This window comes from Anthonomus grandis, chromosome 19, assembly GCF_022605725.1.
Source record: "Anthonomus grandis grandis chromosome 19, icAntGran1.3, whole genome shotgun sequence".
Lineage (NCBI taxonomy): Eukaryota > Metazoa > Arthropoda > Insecta > Coleoptera > Curculionidae > Anthonomus > Anthonomus grandis.
The window spans coordinates 351,755-370,784 of NC_065564.1; the positions used below are offsets into that span (position 1 = coordinate 351,755).

Genomic DNA, 19,030 nt, shown 5'->3' on the forward strand with positions numbered 1-19,030 from the left:
CCCTTATTTCTGATCGAATCCCGTTATAACCCGGTGTTTCCGACATCTAGGTAACACGATGAAGACGTTGGTATAGTTAGTTCGAATTCGAAAAAATTCAATTTTTGGTGAAAAATTCGATACGGGGGGGTATACCCGAAAAATGAAAAATCCCAAACTTTGGAGGTCGAGATCTCGGCTTCTATGGGCACTATCTGGAAAATTCCAACGGTTTTCTCTTTGTTTTGTTAGTCTGAATCCAACGAGACCATCCACAAGGTCGTAGGTCTCATATTAGCTGAGATCTCGCATTTTTGAGGCCCATTTTTGGGCTCAAAAACGGGGTCAGAAAGTGACAATTTTCGAATTTTCAAAGTGCTCTCATTCCCTTATTTCTGATCGAATCCTGTTATAACCCGGTGTTTTCGTAATCTAGGTGATGTAAACAAGTCGATGGTATAGTTAGTTCGAATTCGAAAAAATTCAATTTTTGGTGAAAAATTCGATACGGGGGGGTATACCCGAAAAATGAAAAATCCCAAACTTTGGAGGTCGATATCTCGGCTTCTATGGGCACTATCTGGAAAATTCCAACGGTTTTCTCTTAGTTTCGTTTTTCCGAATCCAACGAGACCATCCACAAGGTCGTAGGTCTCATATTAGCTGAGATCTCGCATTTTTGATGCCCATTTTTGGGCTCAAAAACGAGGTCAGAAAGTGACAATTTTCGAATTTTCAAAGTGCTCTCATTCCCTTATTTCTGATCGAATCCTGTTATAACCCGGTGTTTTCGTAATCTAGGTGATGTAAACATGTCGATGGTATAGTTAGTTCGAATTCGAAAAAATTCAATTTTTGGTGAAAAATTCGATACGGGGGGGTATACCCGAAAAATGAAAAATCCCAAACTTTGGAGGTCGATATCTCGGCTTCTATGGGCACTATCTGGAAAATTCCAACGGTTTTCTCTTAGTTTTGAAATTCTGAATCCAACGAGACCATCCACAAGGTCGTAGGTCTCATATTAGCTGAGATCTCGCATTTTTGAGGCCCATTTTTGGGCTCAAAAACGGGGTCAGAAAGTGACAATTTTCGAATTTTCAAAGTGCTCTCATTCCCTTATTTCTGATCGAATCCTGTTATAACCCGGTGTTTTCGTAATCTAGGTGATGTAAACAAGTCGATGGTATAGTTAGTTCGAATTCGAAAAAATTCAATTTTTGGTGAAAAATTCGATACGGGGGGGTATACCCTAAAAATGAAAAATCCCAAACTTTGGAGGTCGATATCTCGGCTTCTATGGGCACTATCTGGAAAATTCCAACGGTTTTCTCTTAGTTTGGTTATTCTGAATCCAACGAGACCATCCACAAAGTCGTTGGTCTCATATTAGCTGAGATCTCGCATTTTTGATGCCCATTTTTGGACTCAAAAACGGGGTCAAAAAGTGACAATTTCCGAATTTTCAAAGTGCTGTCATTCCCTTATTTCTGATCGAATCCTGTTATAACCCGGTGTTTTCGTAATCTAGGTGATGTAAACAAGTCGATGGTATAGTTAGTTCGAATTCGAAAAAATTCAATTTTTGGTGAAAAATTCGATACGGGGGGGTATACCCGAAAAATGAAAAATCCCAAACTTTGGAGGTCGATATCTCGGCTTCTATGGGCACTATCTGGAAAATTCCAACGGTTTTCTCTTAGTTTCGTCTTTCCGAATCCAACGAGACCATCCACAAGGTCGTAGGTCTCATATTAGCTGAGATCTCGCATTTTTGAGGCCCATTTTTGGGCTCAAAAACGGGGTCAGAAAGTGACAATTTTCGAATTTTCAAAGTGCTCTCATTATCTTATTTCTGATCGAATCCTGTTATAACCCGGTGTTTTCGTAATCTAGGTGATGTAAACAAGTCGATGGTATAGTTAGTTCGAATTCGAAAAAATTCAATTTTTGGTGAAAAATTCGATACGGGGGGGTATACCCTAAAAATGAAAAATCCCAAACTTTGGAGGTCGATATCTCGGCTTCTATGGGCACTATCTGGAAAATTCCAACGGTTTTCTCTTAGTTTGGTTATTCTGAATCCAACGAGACCATCCACAAAGTCGTAGGTCTCATATTAGCTGAGATCTCGCATTTTTGATGCCCATTTTTGGGCTCAAAAACGGGGTCAAAAAGTGACAATTTCCGAATTTTCAAAGTGCTCTCATTCCCTTATTTCTGATCGAATCCTGTTATAACCCGGTGTTTTCGTAATCTAGGTGATGTAAACAAGTCGATGGTATAGTTAGTTCGAATTCGAAAAAATTCAATTTTTGGTGAAAAATTCGATACGGGGGGGTATACCCGAAAAATGAAAAATCCCAAACTTTGGAGGTCGATATCTCGGCTTCTATGGGCACTATCTGGAAAATTCCAACGGTTTTCTCTTAGTTTTGTTATTCTGAATCCAACGAGACCATCCACAAGGTCGTAGGTCTCATATTAGCTGAGATCTCGCATTTTTGAGGCCCATTTTTGGGCTCAAAAACGGGGTCAGAAAGTGACAATTTTCGAATTTTCAAAGTGCTCTCATTCCCTTATTTCTGATCGAATCCTGTTATAACCCGGTGTTTTCGTAATCTAGGTGATGTAAACAAGTCGATGGTATAGTTAGTTCGAATTCGAAAAAATTCAATTTTTGGTGAAAAATTCGATACGGGGGGGTATACCCGAAAAATGAAAAATCCCAAACTTTGGAGGTCGATATCTCGGCTTCTATGGGCACTATCTGGAAAATTCCAACGGTTTTCTCTTAGTTTTGTTATTTTGAATCCAACGAGACCATCCACAAGGTCGTAGGTCTCATATTAGCTGAGATCTCGCATTTTTGAGGCCCATTTTTGGGCTCAAAAACGGGGTCAGAAAGTGACAATTTTCGAATTTTCAAAGTGCTCTCATTCCCTTATTTCTGATCGAATCCTGTTATAACCCGGTGTTTTCGTAATCTAGGTGATGTAAACAAGTCGATGGTATAGTTAGTTCGAATTCGAAAAAATTCAATTTTTGGTGAAAAATTCGATACGGGGGGGTATACCCTAAAAATGAAAAATCCCAAACTTTGGAGGTCGATATCTCGGCTTCTATGGGCACTATCTGGAAAATTCCAACGGTTTTCTCTTAGTTTGGTTATTCTGAATCCAACGAGACCATCCACAAAGTCGTTGGTCTCATATTAGCTGAGATCTCGCATTTTTGATGCCCATTTTTGGGCTCAAAAACGGGGTCAAAAAGTGACAATTTCCGAATTTTCAAAGTGCTGTCATTCCCTTATTTCTGATCGAATCCTGTTATAACCCGGTGTTTTCGTAATCTAGGTGATGTAAACAAGTCGATGGTATAGTTAGTTCGAATTCGAAAAAATTCAATTTTTGGTGAAAAATTCGATACGGGGGGGTATACCCGAAAAATGAAAAATCCCAAACTTTGGAGGTCGATATCTCGGCTTCTATGGGCACTATCTGGAAAATTCCAACGGTTTTCTCTTAGTTTTGAAATTCTGAATCCAACGAGACCATCCACAAGGTCGTAGGTCTCATATTAGCTGAGATCTCGCATTTTTGAGGCCCATTTTTGGGCTCAAAAACGGGGTCAGAAAGTGACAATTTTCGAATTTTCAAAGTGCTCTCATTCCCTTATTTCTGATCGAATCCTGTTATAACCCGGTGTTTTCGTAATCTAGGTGATGTAAACAAGTCGATGGTATAGTTAGTTCGAATTCGAAAAAATTCAATTTTTGGTGAAAAATTCGATACGGGGGGGTATACCCGAAAAATGAAAAATCCCAAACTTTGGAGGTCGATATCTCGGCTTCTATGGGCACTATCTGGAAAATTCCAACGGTTTTCTCTTAGTTTCGTCTTTCCGAATCCAACGAGACCATCCACAAGGTCGTAGGTCTCATATTAGCTGAGATCTCGCATTTTTGAGGCCCATTTTTGGGCTCAAAAACGGGGTCAGAAAGTGACAATTTTCGAATTTTCAAAGTGCTCTCATTCCTTTATTTCTGATCGAATCCTGTTATAACCCGGTGTTTTCGTAATCTAGGTGATGTAAATAAGTCGATGGTATAGTTAGTTCGAATTCGAAAAAATTCAATTTTTGGTGAAAAATTCGATACGGGGGGGTATACCCTAAAAATGAAAAATCCCAAACTTTGGAGGTCGATATCTCGGCTTCTATGGGCACTATCTGGAAAATTCCAACGGTTTTCTCTTAGTTTGGTTATTCTGAATCCAACGAGACCATCCACAAAGTCGTAGGTCTCATATTTGCTGAGATCTCGCATTTTTGATGCCCATTTTTGGGCTCAAAAACGGGGTCAAAAAGTGACAATTTCCGAATTTTCAAAGTGCTCTCATTCCCTTATTTCTGATCGAATCCTGTTATAACCCGGTGTTTTCGTAATCTAGGTGATGTAAACAAGTCGATGGTATAGTTAGTTCGAATTCGAAAAAATTCAATTTTTGGTGAAAAATTCGATACGGGGGGGTATACCCGAAAAATGAAAAATCCCAAACTTTGGAGGTCGATATCTCGGCTTCTATGGGCACTATCTGGAAAATTCCAACGGTTTTCTCTTAGTTTTGAAATTCTGAATCCAACGAGACCATCCACAAGGTCGTAGGTCTCATATTAGCTGAGATCTCGCATTTTTGAGGCCCATTTTTGGGCTCAAAAACGGGGTCAGAAAGTGACAATTTTCGAATTTTCAAAGTGCTCTCATTCCCTTATTTCTGATCGAATCCTGTTATAACCCGGTGTTTTCGTAATCTAGGTGATGTAAACAAGTCGATGGTATAGTTAGTTCGAATTCGAAAAAATTCAATTTTTGGTGAAAAATTCGATACGGGGGGGTATACCCGAAAAATGAAAAATCCCAAACTTTGGAGGTCGATATCTCGGCTTCTATGGGCACTATCTGGAAAATTCCAACGGTTTTCTCTTAGTTTGGTTATTCTGAATCCAACGAGACCATCCACAAAGTCGTAGGTCTCATATTTGCTGAGATCTCGCATTTTTGATGCCCATTTTTGGGCTCAAAAACGGGGTCAAAAAGTGACAATTTTCGAATTTTCAAAGTGCTCTCATTCCCTTATTTCTGATCGAATCCTGTTATAACCCGGTGTTTTCGTAATCTAGGTGATGTAAACATGTCGATGGTATAGTTAGTTCGAATTCGAAAAAATTCAATTTTTGGTGAAAAATTCGATACGGGGGGGTATACCCGAAAAATGAAAAATCCCAAACTTTGGAGGTCGATATCTCGGCTTCTATGGGCACTATCTGGAAAATTCCAACGGTTTTCTCTTAGTTTGGTTATTCTGAATCCAACGAGACCATCCACAAAGTCGTAGGTCTCATATTTGCTGAGATCTCGCATTTTTTATGCCCATTTTTGGGCTCAAAAACGGGGTCAAAAAGTGACAATTTCCGAATTTTCAAAGTGCTCTCATTCCCTTATTTCTGATCGAATCCTGTTATAACCCGGTGTTTTCGTAATCTAGGTGATGTAAACAAGTCGATGGTATAGTTAGTTCGAATTCGAAAAAATTCAATTTTTGGTGAAAAATTCGATACGGGGGGGTATACCCGAAAAATGAAAAATCCCAAACTTTGGAGGTCGATATCTCGGCTTCTATGGGCACTATCTGGAAAATTCCAACGGTTTTCTCTTAGTTTTGAAATTCTGAATCCAACGAGACCATCCACAAGGTCGTAGGTCTCATATTAGCTGAGAACTCGCATTTTTGAGGCCCATTTTTGGGCTCAAAAACGGGGTCAGAAAGTGACAATTTTCGAATTTTCAAAGTGCTCTCATTCCCTTATTTCTGATCGAATCCTGTTATAACCCGGTGTTTTCGTAATCTAGGTGATGTAAACAAGTCGATGGTATAGTTAGTTCGAATTCGAAAAAATTCAATTTTTGGTGAAAAATTCGATACGGGGGGGTATACCCTAAAAATGAAAAATCCCAAACTTTGGAGGTCGATATCTCGGCTTCTATGGGCACTATCTGGAAAATTCCAACGGTTTTCTCTTAGTTTTGAAATTCTGAATCCAACGAGACCATCCACAAGGTCGTAGGTCTCATATTAGCTGAGAACTCGCATTTTTGAGGCCCATTTTTGGGCTCAAAAACGGGGTCAGAAAGTGACAATTTTCGAATTTTCAAAGTGCTCTCATTCCCTTATTTCTGATCGAATCCTGTTATAACCCGGTGTTTTCGTAATCTAGGTGATGTAAACAAGTCGATGGTATAGTTAGTTCGAATTCGAAAAAATTCAATTTTTGGTGAAAAATTCGATACGGGGGGGTATACCCGAAAAATGAAAAATCCCAAACTTTGGAGGTCGATATCTCGGCTTCTATGGGCACTATCTGGAAAATTCCAACGGTTTTCTCTTAGTTTTGAAATTCTGAATCCAACGAGACCATCCACAAGGTCGTAGGTCTCATATTAGCTGAGAACTCGCATTTTTGAGGCCCATTTTTGGGCTCAAAAACGGGGTCAGAAAGTGACAATTTTCGAATTTTCAAAGTGCTCTCATTCCCTTATTTCTGATCGAATCCTGTTATAACCCGGTGTTTTCGTAATCTAGGTGATGTAAACAAGTCGATGGTATAGTTAGTTCGAATTCGAAAAAATTCAATTTTTGGTGAAAAATTCGATACGGGGGGGTATACCCTAAAAATGAAAAATACCAAACTTTGGAGGTCGATATCTCGGCTTCTATGGGCACTATCTGGAAAATTCCAACGGTTTTCTCTTAGTTTCGTCTTTCCGAATCCAACGAGACCATCCACAAGGTCGTAGGTCTCATATTAGCTGAGATCTCGCATTTTTGAGGCCCATTTTTGGGCTCAAAAACGGGGTCAGAAAGTGACAATTTTCGAATTTTCAAAGTGCTCTCATTCCCTTATTTCTGATCGAATCCTGTTATAACCCGGTGTTTTCGTAATCTAGGTGATGTAAACAAGTCGATGGTATAGTTAGTTCGAATTCGAAAAAATTCAATTTTTGGTGAAAAATTCGATACGGGGGGGTATACCCGAAAAATGAAAAATCCCAAACTTTGGAGGTCGATATCTCGGCTTCTATGGGCACTATCTGGAAAATTCCAACGGTTTTCTCTTAGTTTTGAAATTCTGAATCCAACGAGACCATCCACAAGGTCGTAGGTCTCATATTAGCTGAGATCTCGCATTTTTGAGGCCCATTTTTGGGCTCAAAAACGGGGTCAGAAAGTGACAATTTTCGAATTTTCAAAGTGCTCTCATTCCCTTATTTCTGATCGAATCCTGTTATAACCCGGTGTTTTCGTAATCTAGGTGATGTAAACAAGTCGATGGTATAGTTAGTTCGAATTCGAAAAAATTCAATTTTTGGTGAAAAATTCGATACGGGGGGGTATACCCGAAAAATGAAAAATCCCAAACTTTGGAGGTCGATATCTCGGCTTCTATGGGCACTATCTGGAAAATTCCAACGGTTTTCTCTTAGTTTTGTTATTCTGAATCCAACGAGACCATCCACAAGGTCGTAGGTCTCATATTAGCTGAGATCTCGCATTTTTGAGGCCCATTTTTGGGCTCAAAAACGGGGTCAGAAAGTGACAATTTCCGAATTTTCAAAGTGCTCTCATTCCCTTATTTCTGATCGAATCCTGTTATAACCCGGTGTTTTCGTAATCTAGGTGATGTAAACAAGTCGATGGTATAGTTAGTTCGAATTCGAAAAAATTCAATTTTTGGTGAAAAATTCGATACGGGGGGGTATACCCGAAAAATGAAAAATCCCAAACTTTGGAGGTCGATATCTCGGCTTCTATGGGCACTATCTGGAAAATTCCAACGGTTTTCTCTTAGTTTCGCCTTTCCGAATCCAACGAGACCATCCACCAGGTCGTAGGTCTCATATTAGCTGAGATCTCGCATTTTTGAGGCCCATTTTTGGGCTCAAAAACGGGGTCAGAAAGCGACAATTTTCGAATTTTCAAAGTGCTCTCATTCCCTTATTTCTGATCGAATCCTCTTATAACCCGGTGTTTTCGTAATCTAGGTGATGTAAACAAGTCGATGGTACAGTTAGTTCGAATTCGAAAAAATTCAATTTTTGGTGAAAAATTCGATACGGGGGGGTATACCCGAAAAATGAAAAATCCCAAACTTTGGCGGTCGATATCTCGGCTTCTATGGGCACTATCTGGAAAATTCCAACGGTTTTCTCTTAGTTTCGGCCTTCTGAATCCAACGAGACTATCCACAAGGTCGTAGGTCTCATATTAGCTGAGATCTCGCATTTTTGAGGCCCATTTTTGGGCTCAAAAACGGGGTCAGAAAGTGACAATTTTCGAATTTTCAAAGTGCTCTCATTCCCTTATTTCTGATCGAATCCTGTTATAACCCGGTGTTTTCGTAATCTAGGTGATGTAAACAAGTCGATGGTACAGTTAGTTCGAATTCGAAAAAATTCAATTTTTGGTGAAAAATTCGATACGGGGGGGTATACCCGAAAAATGAAAAATCCCAAACTTTGGAGGTCGATATCTCGGCTTCTATGGGCACTATCTGGAAAATTCCAACGGTTTTCTCTTAGTTTCGTCTTTCCGAATCCAACGAGACCATCCACAAGGTCGTAGGTCTCATATTAGCTGAGATCTCGCATTTTTGAGGCCCATTTTTGGGCTCAAAAACGGGGTCAGAAAGTGACAATTTTCGAATTTTCAAAGTGCTCTCATTCCCTTATTTCTGATCGAATCCTGTTATAACCCCGTGTTTTCGTAATCTAGGTGATGTAAACAAGTCGATGGTACAGTTAGTTCGAATTCGAAAAAATTCAATTTTTGGTGAAAAATTCGATACGGGGGGGTATACCCGAAAAATGAAAAATCCCAAACTTTGGAGGTCGATATCTCGGCTTCTATGGGCACTATCTGGAAAATTCCAACGGTTTTCTCTTAGTTTCGTCTTTCCGAATCCAACGAGACCATCCACAAGGTCGTAGGTCTCATATTAGCTGAGATCTCGCATATTTGAGGCCCATTTTTGGGCTCAAAAACGGGGTCAGAAAGTGACAATTTTCGAATTTTCAAAGTGCTCTCATTCCCTTATTTCTGATCGAATCCTGTTATAACCCGGTGTTTTCGTAATCTAGGTGATGTAAACAAGTCGATGGTACAGTTAGTTCGAATTCGAAAAAATTCAATTTTTGGTGAAAAATTCGATACGGGGGGGTATACCCGAAAAATGAAAAATCCCAAACTTTGGAGGTCGATATCTCGGCTTCTATGGGCACTATCTGGAAAATTCCAACGGTTTTCTCTTAGTTTCGTCTTTCCGAATCCAACGAGACCATCCACAAGGTCGTAGGTCTCATATTAGCTGAGATCTCGCATTTTTGAGGCCCATTTTTGGGCTCAAAAACGGGGTCAGAAAGTGACAATTTTCGAATTTTCAAAGTGCTCTCATTCCCTTATTTCTGATCGAATCCTGTTATAACCCGGTGTTTTCGTAATCTAGGTGATGTAAACAAGTCGATGGTATAGTTAGTTCGAATTCGAAAAAATTCAATTTTTGGTGAAAAATTCGATACGGGGGGGTATACCCGAAAAATGAAAAATCCCAAACTTTGGAGGTCGATATCTCGGCTTCTATGGGCACTATCTGGAAAATTCCAACGGTTTTCTCTTAGTTTCGTCTTTCCGAATCCAACGAGACCATCCACAAGGTCGTAGGTCTCATATTAGCTGAGATCTCGCATTTTTGAGGCCCATTTTTGGGCTCAAAAACGGGGTCAGAAAGTGACAATTTTCGAATTTTCAAAGTGCTCTCATTCCCTTATTTCTGATCGAATCTCGTTATAACCCTGTATTTTCGTAATCTAGGTGACACGATGAAGACGTTGGTATAGTTCGAATTTGTTGTAAACCAGTGTTTTCGTGACGTAGGTGATGACTGGAATTATTCCATTATTGGAAGGTTTTATCCAGAACCGAAATCTGTCGTTTATAAAAAAATTAAATATCATCTTCTCTTTAGAGCGATTTAGAAGCCGAACCCAGTCGAATGACGCAACCGACGTAATCTAACACACACACGTCGAGGTGAAAAAAGCCCAATTAAGACAAAGAACAGAAAAAATTAAAGAGAATCTAGATCGAGAGACGCGTGCCATCAATCAACCTTATTCGCCATAAATTACGACGACCATTGCGGGAAGATCTACGGGGGTTTCGTGGGTATGAAAGTGATTCTTCGCTCGCGCCCACCCACTACACCTTTACGGTATAAAAGCTGCGGTGGTGAGCTACGGTAATCAGATCATCCTGTACCATCATCTCTTACATATTCTTTTGGTGATCAACTGTTCGTGCAACCCATCATGAAGGTAGGAAAACGTATATTAATTTAATTAATAAGTTACTACATCTTAAAACCCTTTAATTTTCTGACTCAAACTTTACCCATTTCCAGATCTCCGCAATTTTCTTGACGACCATCTCGCTCGCCCTAGCGGACCTGGGACCTCCCTCTCAGTACCTCCCGCCCCAAAACCAATACCTGCCGCCTCAAAATCAATATCTGCCACCCCAGAACCAGTACTTGCCGCCCCAAAGACAATACTTGCCGCCCCAGAACCAATATCTTCCCCCTACTGTTGCCGCCCCCGCTCCCAAATACTTGCCGCCCTCGACGTCTTATGGGGTACCATCAGTGAGACCCACCAAGCAATACTTGCCGCCCAGCACCAGCTACGGAGCCTCCTACGACCCTAGCAGGGGTTACGAGGAACGTTCGGTAAGAAATCGCTTTTGAATGAACCGTTTTAGGTTATAATGGAGTGATCCCTTAGGAACCTGCCAATTACGAGTTCGAATATCAAGTGAAAGACGAGCAATCCGGCAACGATTTCGGGCATAAGGAGCAGAGGAAAGGGGACGTGGCCCAAGGGAAGTACTACGTACTTTTGCCCGACGGTAGACTGCAAACTGTCGAGTATACCGCCGATACCGAGGGGTACAAACCGAAGATCAGTTATCAGCAAGTGAGCGTCGGGGGGTACCAGTACCCCAGCGGCGGCGGATACCAGTACAGGAAGTGAGGAAGTACCCCGGATAAAACAGCCGCCCCCCTGACCAAAAATGCTTATGTGCCTGATAGTTATAGCTTTAATGCCAGTATAATAAGGACGACGGACACGGATAATGATTTATTGTTTGTACAGTAACTGCCATATATAAGTTAGTTATATAGTGATTTATAGTTATATCAATAAATAAATGAATATGCAATAATAATTTTTGTTTATCGTTTATTTAATACACTTACCTAACGCACTAACGCAGGAACGCACGCACTATAAACGTCTCACTCGCTTCGCACCCGCCAATTCTTTATTTTTGAGGTTAGGTTTGGGGGCAAGTCACTCGCACTTTTTCGAGGTTAGGTTAATCTGTCATGTAGTTTGCAAGGGTCATTTCAACTCACTATGATTTATTCCTTCATTGCATAATAATTTTAATCACCCTGAAATAAAAAATAGTCAAATTATTCAATTTGTTGCTCAAAACTTGTCACAAGACAAGTTCCCTCCATGACAGTCATATGCCATTTTGAGGTTAGCTTATATCTAAGAACTGTCATTCGCAAATTTTTCGAGGTTATGTTTTTGTTTACATGTCACACGTCAAAATTTTTCAAATTTTTGAATAAATAATAAAAAAATCAAATATATAATATGTTTTTTTTTAAGTCAAGGTCTCGAACTTAAAATATCACTTGGCTATGACGAATGACGAAAAAAACTTTATAATTAGCCGTACTGTACAGGTGATAATGCTGCTCCTAGATAAGCGTTATTGGGGGGGGTCATAGTTTATCAGACACCAATTGGGTGTGTACTATTTTTATTTTTAATTAATTTGTTTATAATAATAATTAATAGTAGTGGTAGCGTAATGTCGGAGAACGAGCAGCAGCAGCAGCAGAGACCCCTAGTGGGTGTAATCGATGCCAGCACTAGGACCGTAAAATTCGGGGTCTTTGTTAGTCAGCACATAAAAGAACTGGCCGAACATGCCATAGATCTGGAGCCAATTACCCCTAAGGAGGGTTGGTCTGAGCAGGATCCTCTAAAGATCCTTGAGGCAGTAAAGATTTGCATGGAAAAGGTTGTCGCTGGTTTAGGACCTGTTAAAGGTAAGAAACCCTCTCTCCGAGAAGCCCTATTTTTAAAAAACCTTCTTAGCAAATAACATTATAACCATCGGTATAACCAACCAGAGGGAGACCACTATAGTATGGGACAAAACCACTGGGAAACCTCTATATAATGCTCTTGGTAAGTAACTTTAAAAGTTCCTAGGCAGTAATTAACCTTATCAAGGATTCAGTGTGGAATGACATCAGAACAGACTCCACGGTAGACATAATCCTGGCGAAAATCCCTGAAAACAACAAGAACCATTTCAAGCCAGTCTGTGGCCTCCCGATTTCCCCATATTTCAGCGCTTTTAAGCTAAAATGGCTGATGCACCATGTACCCGCAGTAAAAAAGGCCATAAAAGAGAAAAAGTGCCTTTTCGGTACCGTAGATACATGGTTACTATGGGTGAGAACCCTACTTACAGTTCCAACAGTAAAAATTTTAATAATTCGGAGACATTTTAGAACTTGACCGGAGGGCCCAAGGGAGGGAAACATTTAACTGATGTAACCAATGCTTCTCGCACCTTTTTAATGAACATTGAGACCCTTTATTGGGACGCACAGTTGCTCAGCACCTTTAAAATACCCGTGAACATTTTACCGGAAATCAGGAGCAGTTCAGAGATTTACGGGGCTATTGGGGACATGTGGCCTTTGAAAGGGGTTACAATTTCTGGGGTAAGATCATAGTCTAACGTTTTTGAGCATAACTCGACAGCTACTTAGAATATTTAGATAATTCTTTTACGTGCATGTAGCGGGATTCCTGAGGATTAATTTGATATAAGAAACGTCCTGATACCGCACAAACTCTTTAAGCTACACAAGTTTTACCCAAACCATGTTAAATGATAAATTTTCACATCCACTTTCAAGTTCTTTTGAGGAGGACTCAAAAACCCTTTGAGGAATTTCAAGGAGTGTGGCACTCAAAGTTGAGGAATTCTTTTGCAAACATTTTGATATGCAAACGACTTTTGTGCCTCAAATAGTTTTTGAGTTACAAGCACTTTTGCAATGCAAGGTCCAAGAACTGGTCAAATTTGGAAAATTGAGAAATTTCTCAAATCCCTCTTGGCTATTGACCCTGCTTGATAAAAATGCTTGTAACTCAAAAAGTATTTGAGGCACAAAAGTCGTTTGCATATCAAAATGTTTGCTAAAAAATTCCTCAACTTTGAGTGAAAACCCCCTTGAAATTCCTCAAAAGGTCTTTAAGTTCTCCTCAAAAGAAGTTGAGAAATTTTTCAAATCCCTCTTGATTATCGACCCCGGTTTACATAAATGCTTGTAACTCAAAAACTATTTGAGGCACAGAAGTCGTTTGCATATCAAAATGTTTGCGAAAGAATTCCTCAACTTTGAGTAAAACCCCCCTTGAAATTCCTCAAAGAGTTTTTGAGTTATCCTCAAAACAAGTTGAAAGTGGATGCGAAAATTTGCAATCAAACTTGGTTTGGGTAAAAGTCGTGTAACCGAAAGGATTTTCGTGCTATCAAGACGTTTCATACATCAAATCCATCCTCAGGACTCCGCCTATCTAGATTTTTAAATATATTTTTTGGAGTGAACGTCAAAAAGCTCTTATTAGCGCCCTCTGTACAGATATTAGGGAACCAACAATCGGCCCTTCTGGGGCAGAGCTGTTTCAAGGAGGGGATGGCGAAAAACACATATCGTAGCGGCTGTTTTTTGCTATATAATACGGGAAATAACGTAAGAATCCTTCTGGAATATTCAAGGATAAATTAACCTTAAAAAATACAATTTTTAGAGGGTGCAATCGTCCCACGGTTTAGTAACGACTGTGGCCTACAAGTTGGGCGATCAGGCTCCGATTTACGCTTTGGAGGGTGAGAAAATCGGGTTTTCCACCCTGTAAATTTTTTTTTCAATGTTTTTAATAGGGAGCGTGGCCATAGCGGGCGCAGCGATGAAATGGCTCCGGGACAACATGGGATTCATGAAGGATATTAGCAAGGAAACCGAATCGTTGGCCAAGGAGGTTTTTAGCACCGGAGACGTTTATTTTGTGCCCGCCTTTAAGGGTCTCTACGCTCCTTATTGGAGGAAAGATGCCAGGGGGTAAGAATTTGTTTTTTAGAGGGAATTTATGGAGGCAAACTTGGCGATTTTAGGGGTTTTGGGTCCTTTTTTTTTAGCCTGTTTTTTGGGCCACCATGTAGGTTTATGAAAAAAATTATAGGGAGTCAAAAGTTAGATTCAAATATTGACTACAACATATCAAAAGTACAACCCTGTACAGTGGTTCCAACTATTAATTTTAGACATTTTTGAAAAGTGGTTTTGCTTCAATTTTTCGCTGACAGAAGTTTTTGAAAGGTGTACCACTAAGTCTTGTAATTTCTGGATGTTTTGAGGTACAAAATCGGTAGTACCATCAACGTATAGGAAAAGGATAGAGCTATAAGTACGTGTAATTATTTTTTTTGTAACGCGTTTCGTTAAGCAGTAATTAGTTTTCAAAATAAAGTAATATTTTGATGTGGGAAAGAATTGTTTAAGTAAAAAGTGTGTCAGTAGAAGTCCTGTAAGTTCTGGAGCTTTGGAGGTAAAAAATTGGTAGTACCATCAATGGATAGGAAAAGAATAGAGCTATAAGCACATGTAACTCCAAGCCTTTAATACAAAATACAAAAACTACAGCCTTATACAGTGAGTCTAAATAAGAATTTTAGGGGTTTTTTAAAAAGCGATTTTGGTTAATTTTTTTGCTGTTTTTTGACCCCATTTTCTGGGCCACTGTGTATGTTTATGAAAAAATCTATAGGGAAAGAAAAGTTAGCTCCAAGCCTCGACTATAACATATAAAAAGTACAGCCCTGTACAGTGGTCCCAAATATTCATTTCAGAATTTTTTGAAAAGCGGTTTTGGTTCAATTTTTTGCCGTTTTTTGATCCCATTTTTTGAGCCACTGTGTATGTTTATGGAAAAAACTATAGAGAGAGAAAAGTTAGCTCCAACCCTTGGCTAGAACATATAAAAAGTACAGTCCTGTACAGTGGTCCCAAATATTAATTTCAGAATTCTTTGAAAAGCGGTTTTGGTTCAATTTTTTGCCGTTTTTTGACCCCATTTTTTGAGCCACTGTGTATGTTTATGAAAAAACCTATAGGGAGAGAAAAGTTAGCTCCGAGCCTCGACTATAACATATAAAAAGTACAGCCCTGTACAGTGGTCCCAAATATTAATTTTAGAATTTTTTGAAAAGCGGTTTTGGTTCAATTTTTTGCTGTTTTTTGACCCTATTTTCTGGGCCACTGTGTATGTTTATGAAAAAAACTATAGGCAGAGAAAAGTTAGCTCCAGCCCTTGGCTACAACATATAAAAAGTACAACCCTGTACAGTGGTCCCAAATATTAATTTCAGAATTCTTTGAAAAGCGGTTTCGGTCCAATTTTTTGCTGTTTTTTGACCCTATCTTTTGAGCCACTGTGTATGTTTATGAAAAAAACTATAGAGAGAGAAAAGTTAGCTCCAACCCTTGGCTACAACATATAAAAAGTACAGCCCTGTACAGTAGTCCCAAATATTAATTTTAGAATTTTTTGAAAAGCGGTTTTGGTTCAATTTTTTGCCGTTTTTTGACCCCATTTTCTGGGCCACCGTGTATGTTTATGAAAAAAACTATAGAGAAAGAAAAGTTTGGCCCAAACCTCGACTAAAACATATAAAAAGTACAGTCCTGTACAGTGGTCCCAAATATTCATTTCAGAATTTTTTGAAAAGCGGTTTTGGTCCAATTTTTTGCTGTTTTTTGACCCTATTTTCTGGACGACCGAGTCTATTTACAAAAAAATCTATAGAGAGAGAAAACTTAGCTCCAACCCTTGGCTACAACATATAAAAAGTACAACCCTGTACGGTGGTCCCAAATATTAATTTCAGAATTCTTTGAAAAGCGGTTTCGGTCCAATTTTTTGCTGTTTTTTGACCCTATTTTCTGGACAACCGAGTCTATTTACAAAAAAATCTATAGAGAGAGAAAACTTAGCTCCAACCCTTGGCTACAACATATAAAAAGTACAACCCTGTACAGTGGTCCCAAATATTAATTTTAGAAGTTTTTCAAATGGGGTTTTGGTCCAATTTTTTGCTGTTTTTTAACCCTATTTTCTAGGCCACTGTGTATATTTATGAAAAAATCTATAGCGAAAGTAAAGTTAGCTCCAAGCCTCGACTATAACATATAAAAAGTACAGCCCTGTACAGTGGTCCCAAATATTAATTTTAGAATTTTTTGAAAAGCGGTTTCGTTTCAATTTTTTGCCGTTTTTTGACCCTTTTTTTTGGGCCACTGTGTATGTTAATGAAAAAATGTATAAGGAAAGAAAAGTTAGCTCCAAGCCTCGACTATAACATATAAAAAGTACAACCCTGTACGGTGGTCCCAAATATTAATTTCAGAATTCTTTGACAAGCGGTTTCGGTCCAATTTTTTGCCGTTTTTTGACCCTACTTTCTGGGCCACCGAGTATATTTACAAAAAAATCTATAGAGAGCGAAAACTTAGCTCCAACCCTTGACTACAACATATAAAAAGTGCAACCCTGTACAACGACCCCAACTGCAAAATTCAGAGATTTTCCAACAGTGATTTTGCCCAAATCATTTCAGTATAATCTGCGGTTTAACGGCCTTCTCGACCAAACAGCACATAATCAGGGCCGCACTGGAGGCGGTCTGTTTCCAAACCAGAGACATCCTAGAAGCGATGAACAAAGACTGCGGCATCCCGTTGGAAAAACTCCACGTGGACGGCGTGATGACCACCAATAACTTATTGATGCAACTGCAGGTCAGGACTTCCCCCAAAAAAAATTTCCAGGAAGGAAAAAATTTAAATTTTTCAGGCGGATATCAGTGGCGTACCGGTGATCAGGGCGCAGTCCCAAGACGTGACGGCCCTGGGGGCCGCAATGGCCGCCGGTATGGCCCGGGGCGTGGACGTCTGGGACATTTACGCGGAGGAGAGGGAGTTGGTGCCCAGCGATACTTTTTTGCCCACGTCCACCGAAGACGGTAAGTAAATGAGCGAGACAAGGACGATGTCGTGGTGAAATTGTCGATTTTTCCAGAACGCGATACCAGATACACCAAGTGGAAAATGGCCGTCCAGAGGTCCTTGGGTTGGGTTTCCCCCAAGAAATCAGCTGTTATGACCGGTAAATGGGGGTTTTCTTGGAAATTGTTGTTTTTTAAATGAAATTTATCGTTGCAGAGGAACGTTATCAGCTGCTATCCAGCATTCCAGGCAGTCTCTATGCGATATTAAGCTTCGGACTACTCGTCTTGTCGCAATACTTGGATAATTAACGTTTATGCTCTTTTTATGATATTATTGTACTTATGAAGGTTGTTATGTTGATTTTTAATAAATTTTATTTGGAAAATGTGGAAGTTTTTATTAGTTTCGACCATTAAGAAGAACATATGAAAAGTTAAGCCCTGTAAAGTGAGTCTAAATAGTAAATTTTAGGGGTTTTTCAAATGTGGTTTTTGTCCAATTTTTAGTGGTTTTTTAGCTTTATTTTCTGAGCCACTGTGTATGTTTATGAAAAAATTTATAGGGAGAGAAAAGTTAGCTTTAGCCATTGACTATAACATATGAAAAGTACTGCCCTGTACAGTGGGTCTAAATATCAATTTTAGGAGTTTTTGAAATGTGGTTTTTGGTATAATTTTTTGCTGTTTTTTGGTCCTATTTTCTAGGACATCCTGTATATTTATGAGAAAGTGTATAGGGAAAGAAAAGTTAGTTCCAACCATTAACTATAACATATGAAAAGTACAGACCTGTAAAGTAAGTCTAAATATTAATTTTACGAGTTTTTGAAATGCGGTTTTTGGTCTAATTTTTTGCTGTTTTTGGACCCTATTTTCTGGCCCACTGTGTATGTTCATGAAAAAATTTATAGGGACAGAAAAGTTTGCTTTAACCATTGACTATAACATATGAAAAGTACTGCCCTGTACAGTGGGTCTAAATATCAATTTTAGGGGTTTTCGAAATGCGGTTTTTGGTACAATTTTTTGTTGTTTTTTGGCCCTATTTTCTAGGACATCCTGTATGTTTATGAGAAACTGTATAGGGAAAAAAAGTTAGTTCCAACCATTAACTATAACATATGAAAAGTACAGCCCTGTAAAGTAAGTCTAAATATTAATTTTAAGAGTTTTTGAAATGTGGTTTTTGGTACTTTTTTTTGCTGTTTTTTGGAGCAATTTTCTGGGCCACTGTGTATGTTCATGAAAAAATGTATAGGGAGAGAAAAGTTTGTTTTAGCCATCGACTATAACATATGAAAAGTACTGCCCTGTACAGCGGGTCTAAATATCAATTTTAGGAGTTTTTGAAATGCGGTTTTTGGTACAATTTTTTGCTGTTTTTTTGCCCTATTTTCTGGGCCGCTGTGTATGTTCACGAAAAAATTTATAGGGAGAGAAAAGTTTGCTTTAGCCATTGACTATAACATATGAAAAGTACTGCCTTGTACAGTGGGTCTAAATATCAATTTTAGGGGTTTTTGAAATGTGGTTTTTGGTCCAATTTTTTGCTGTTTTTGGACCCCATTTTCTGGGCCACTGTGTATGTTCATGAAAAAATTTATAGGGAGAGAAAAGTTAGCTTTAGCCATCGACTATAACATATGAAAAGTACTGCCCTGTACAGCGGGTCTAAATATCAATTTTAGGAGTTTTTGAAATGCGGTTTTTGGTACAATTCTTTGTTGTTTTTTGGCCCTATTTTCTGGGCCACTGTGTATGTTCATGAAAAA

General features: G+C 39.1%; 2 protein-coding genes and 1 long non-coding RNA gene across 5 annotated transcripts; all 3 read left to right on the forward strand.

The window, feature by feature from the left end:
* Window positions 1-310: 310 nt before the first annotated feature.
* LOC126747672 (uncharacterized) lies at window positions 311-9,268 on the forward strand. The gene is made up of 3 exons (XR_007664320.1): window positions 311-530; window positions 6,736-7,100; window positions 8,561-9,268. It is a non-coding gene; the product is annotated as an uncharacterized LOC126747672 (long non-coding RNA).
* Window positions 9,269-10,247: 979 nt separating this feature from the next.
* Window positions 10,248-11,318, forward strand: LOC126747655 (pro-resilin-like). The gene is made up of 3 exons (XM_050456418.1): window positions 10,248-10,408; window positions 10,495-10,818; window positions 10,874-11,318. Exons 1-3 carry the CDS (start codon window positions 10,403-10,405, stop codon window positions 11,120-11,122), a joined length of 579 nt encoding a protein of 192 aa, XP_050312375.1. The 5' UTR covers window positions 10,248-10,402; the 3' UTR covers window positions 11,123-11,318.
* A 387-nt stretch (window positions 11,319-11,705) lies between these two features.
* LOC126747645 (glycerol kinase) lies at window positions 11,706-17,644 on the forward strand. 3 transcript variants are annotated; one of them, XM_050456402.1, is made up of 12 exons: window positions 11,706-11,914; window positions 11,966-12,219; window positions 12,269-12,361; window positions 12,414-12,631; window positions 12,691-12,906; window positions 13,834-13,944; window positions 14,003-14,081; window positions 14,136-14,313; window positions 16,869-17,049; window positions 17,105-17,273; window positions 17,330-17,416; window positions 17,473-17,644. In XM_050456402.1, exons 2-12 carry the CDS (start codon window positions 11,979-11,981, stop codon window positions 17,565-17,567), a joined length of 1,668 nt encoding a protein of 555 aa, XP_050312359.1. In that variant the 5' UTR covers window positions 11,706-11,914; window positions 11,966-11,978; the 3' UTR covers window positions 17,568-17,644. The 3 variants fall into 3 exon arrangements, with proteins under 3 accessions (XP_050312359.1, XP_050312360.1, XP_050312358.1); XM_050456403.1 differs by having other exon boundaries at window positions 11,969-12,219; XM_050456401.1 differs by having other exon boundaries at window positions 11,706-12,219.
* The last annotated feature ends 1,386 nt before the right edge of the window (window positions 17,645-19,030 follow it).